This window comes from Cicer arietinum, chromosome 5 (assembly GCF_000331145.2).
Source record: "Cicer arietinum cultivar CDC Frontier isolate Library 1 chromosome 5, Cicar.CDCFrontier_v2.0, whole genome shotgun sequence".
In the NCBI taxonomy this organism is placed as follows: Eukaryota; Viridiplantae; Streptophyta; class Magnoliopsida; order Fabales; family Fabaceae; genus Cicer; species Cicer arietinum.
Genome location: NC_021164.2, coordinates 62,645,265 through 62,649,252, shown reverse-complemented (window position 1 = coordinate 62,649,252; position 3,988 = coordinate 62,645,265). Strand labels below are relative to the sequence as shown.

Here is a 3,988-nt window from a genome sequence, read left to right as displayed (position 1 = left end):
AATTGATTAGGAGAGGAAAACATGGAAGTCTTTACAAGGTTATGCTAGATAATGGTGTTTTGTTGGCTGTTAAGAGGATCAAGGATTGGGGAATTTCAAAGCATGATTTTGAGAGAAGGATGAACTTGATAGCTCAAGTGAAGCATCCACTTGTAATGCCACCTGTTGCTTATTATTGCTCTCAGCAAGAGAAGCTACTTGCTTATGAATATTTGACAAATGGTAGCCTCTTCACGTTGCTCTATGGTAAGTTTCTAATTAATTATCAAGTTGTGTCATTACATCTATTGAAATACAAAGCAATAATCTAGTGTGTTTAGTTTTACATTGATACAAATGACTACATAAGTTGTCTCTACTTAATGGAGGTGCTTTTAATTGACCTTATCTTATGATGCTAACACTTGTGTAAGTATTTGTGACAGCTTATGAAAATAAACATTCATAAATTGTTTATATGAAAACAATTTAACCACACTCACTATTTGATTATATATGATACAGTAAGCACTTAATTAAAATTTTATGCACACGCATGAATTGAAATTTAGATTCAAAGAATAAATGTAACCAAGTATTTGTATTCACCTTTAATCAGGATCTCAAAGTGGACATTGTCTTGATTGGAGGAGCAGACTAGATGTTGCAGTAAAGATAGCCGATGCTTTGGCCTATATGCATGAGGAGCTTGGTGAGAGTGGAATAGCACATGGTAACTTAAAATCAAGCAACATTCTATTTGACAAGAATATGGATCCACAAATAAGCGAGTATGGCCTAATGGTGGCTGAAAATCAAGGTGTCATTTCTCATATGAAAGGCCTCAAAAACAGAAGCATGTCTGCAGCCATCTTCAGAGCTGATATATATGCTTTTGGTGTCATACTTCTCGAACTCCTGACAGGGAAAGTAGTTAAAAATGATGGATTCGATTTGGTTAAATGGGTGAATTCAGTGATCTCAGAAGAATGGACTGCAGAAGTTTTTGACAGGTCCTTAATCTCACAAGGTGCTTCTGAAGAGAGGATGGTGAACTTGTTGCAGGTGGCATTAAAATGCATAAATCCTTCTCCAAATGATAGGCTAAGTATGAGTCAAGTGGCACTGATCACAAATGCATTAAGAGACGAAGACGAAAAATCTGTATCTTTTGACTCATGATCGAGAGTATAGCCATCATACCATACCATACCATACCATATCAGATACTATTAATAAAACACAGTTCGATTATCCAAGTTGCACCACGTTTCAACCTCTCCATCCACCACATGTCAATTTCATGGCAAACTTTGCGTCCATTATATACTTGGATTGAGCACAGATTCTCTAAACTAATAGATCTTATATGTCAGATCATTGGGGTAAAAAGACTCAAACTTCTTTCAGGAAGTATTGGTTAATTTGAACTAACTCTAATTCTTGTTAGTTTCAAGCAGATTACGGTCAAGAATAAAGTGGTAAAAAATTAGATGATTGGCTGTAATTTCAATTAGCAAGAGTGTCTCTTATACTGGTAGCATTATATTTTCCAAAGCTTATAATTTATCACTGTCTGCATCCCTGCAATGGCATTTGTGCTTTTTACATGAGTACATGCCTCACATAGTGAGACAAACTTGCTTTCAGCTAAACAATTGAATAACTGAAACAGTCTTTGAACTTAGGTAAGTACCACCCATTATACAAATTTTCTTTCAACGATACAGGACAAGAAGGACTATTTCATATTGGACAGATAGTCTATGAAGATAAAGTCTCATTTTGTTTACTCATACTGAAACAGCAAGGATAATTTCTCACTGAACTACCAAACTATTTCATATTGGGTATGACAATGAACTACCAAACGATTTTACACAATTCTCACTGATCTGATAATTTCTTTTACCAAAAGACAAATTATTAGTTTGTACTTTGCTCTTTTAAAAGTTGTGTTTATTATTATATTTTGGCTATTACAGTTCTAGTTCTGTATCATTTGTTTATTTACTTCCAATTTAATAAATTAAAAGCATAGTATTAACTTGACATAAACAAATTCAAATCCAAGAAACCAAACTTGATAAGAAAATAAAGAAAATTTACCTAGTACATGTCAATGCCGCACCCTTATAAAGAATGACGCAAGTTGTTCGATCGTGTTTCCAAGTAAAGCATATCTATCCCATTTGCCCCAAGTCACAACCAAAAAGCGTGTTCACTTGGTTCATCACCCAACAATTTTTAACTCATGAAAATGACATCAATAATTTCAAAACGAAAAGATAGAGTAGGAGCAAAACGGATAGATATTGGAAGAAAAGCGAAACAAAAAGAACCCTAATAGTTTTTGTTCAATAATAATAAATTAATTAATTAATTATCATCCATAAAATGGTCTACGTTACACGTACACACTGTTTTCTGCATTTGCCAACTCAATCCTAAATCCAAATAAATAATACAGAAAAACCCCCCCTAGTGATTATCAATAATACACCATGACGCGCACGCCACCAAACTATTAAAATTAAGCATGATAGTGATTATGAAAATTTATATGCATTTTAATGAACAGAAACAAAATTATATGCCGAACATGATATCAAAATATAAATAAATAAATAAGAATATTCTAAGTCCCAGCTACACAGACATTTAATATTCCGAAACGCAGATTCGAGATCTCTCTCACCCTCATACGCCATTGTGTTTGAGTTTCGCAGCAAGATTTAAAGAATATTATGAAAATTGATGCTGAAAAATTACATTCTGGAAACCGAAACAGGAAAAAATAAAACTACAATTCGTAAATAAAAACTCCTGCCAAAAAAATATCTTCAATAAATTTTATAAAATGAACAGCTGAAATTGTACTAGTAGAATATACAGATACACACACCCGTCCCTGCATAATGATAATTCTTCTTCAAAAAATAATTTCATTCCACCGTATTCCATCAACCCAAAGATAGTCTTAAACTCTAAAAGTTCACCATTCTTAGCTTGAAACGACGACGTTCTGTTCTAAATCAGTCGAAACGGATTTTAAAGGAGTAGCAGCGACATAACGGGCGGAAAAATTCCTAAATCCGTCAGGAGAGTCATCTTCGAAATCCCCGTTCTGTCCCGGACCCTCGTCAAAGTTCAAGGAGTAACTCAAAGGATCGTATTGGTATTTCCCCGCATGCCGAAAACCTCCACTTCTGTTCCGGTTGAACCGCCTAATAAAAGTTTTCCAGCGTGGTCCCGCCGCAATTTCCGACCACTCGCGGACTCTCATGAACCCACGCGAACACCAGTGGTCACCGGCAGTTCCGGTTATCGGTTGCGCTTCGGAGCGAGGTGCTGACCAAGATCGCATGCGGTCCCACCATGGTAAGTCGGCGGTGGTGGAACGACGGGAACCGAAGCAGCAGAAGGTGCAGCTCGTGTTTGAGGTGTCTTCACCGGATGCAGTTGAATCGAGCTCCATGCGGTTGCGGCGCTTTCCCTCTTTGCTAGTTGAGTCGCAGGCGCAGTTGAGCAATGAAGCAAGAGTGTGTAATATTAATATGGAAACGTAACGGATATTACTCCAATCATTCACATCTATCAGCGACTCACTCACCACACCGCCCACTTTATTACACCATTAATGGATATTTATTTTAGGATTATGATTTTTTTATATAAATTTATAATAATTGTTTTTGTATTTAATAATCTTACCAAAAAGAATCATAATCGATTATTTAACACCTTGCTAACGAGTATAGCTGTAATTGAGGTAAGCAAATAGTTTAGGAGCCGTTGTAGTTTTGACTTTCTATACATCTTGGGTACAATATATTTCAAATGCTTTCACATTAATAAAAATCATTATTTTGAAATAATATTATTTTTAATTTTTAATATAGTTTTATTTATTTTTATAAAAAGTAAATATTTAGACACTAGTTATTTTTTAAAATAATTATATATATATATATATATATATATATATATATATATATATATATATATA

At 34.6% G+C, this 3,988-nt stretch overlaps 2 protein-coding genes across 2 annotated transcripts; one reads left to right on the top strand and one right to left on the bottom strand.

Moving 5' to 3' along the window:
* The first annotated feature begins 6 nt into the window (after nucleotides 1-6).
* Nucleotides 7-1,729, top strand: LOC101507198 (probable inactive receptor kinase At2g26730). Its single transcript, XM_027334239.2, has 2 exons — nucleotides 7-246; nucleotides 599-1,729. The coding sequence occupies exons 1-2, from the start codon at nucleotides 42-44 to the stop codon at nucleotides 1,159-1,161; spliced, it is 768 nt and encodes a 255-aa protein (XP_027190040.1). The 5' UTR covers nucleotides 7-41; the 3' UTR covers nucleotides 1,162-1,729.
* Nucleotides 1,730-2,792: 1,063 nt separating this feature from the next.
* LOC101503959 (uncharacterized) lies at nucleotides 2,793-3,633 on the bottom strand. The gene has a single exon (XM_004501892.4). It carries the CDS (start codon nucleotides 3,455-3,457, stop codon nucleotides 2,984-2,986), a length of 474 nt encoding a protein of 157 aa, XP_004501949.1. The 5' UTR covers nucleotides 3,458-3,633; the 3' UTR covers nucleotides 2,793-2,983.
* Between the last annotated feature and the right edge of the window lie 355 nt (nucleotides 3,634-3,988).

What these genes read in the sequence shown, in the direction of transcription:
- LOC101503959 (XM_004501892.4), bottom strand. Translation starts at nt 3,457, where the DNA reads ATGGAGCTCGATTCAACTGCATCCGGTGAAGACACCTCAAACACGAGC.
- LOC101507198 (XM_027334239.2), top strand. Translation starts at nt 42, where the DNA reads ATGCTAGATAATGGTGTTTTGTTGGCTGTTAAGAGGATCAAGGATTGG. An exon ending in CCTCTTCACGTTGCTCTATG is followed by an intron (nt 247 to 598) that starts GTAAGTTTCTAA and finishes ACCTTTAATCAG; the next exon opens with GATCTCAAAGTGGACATTGT.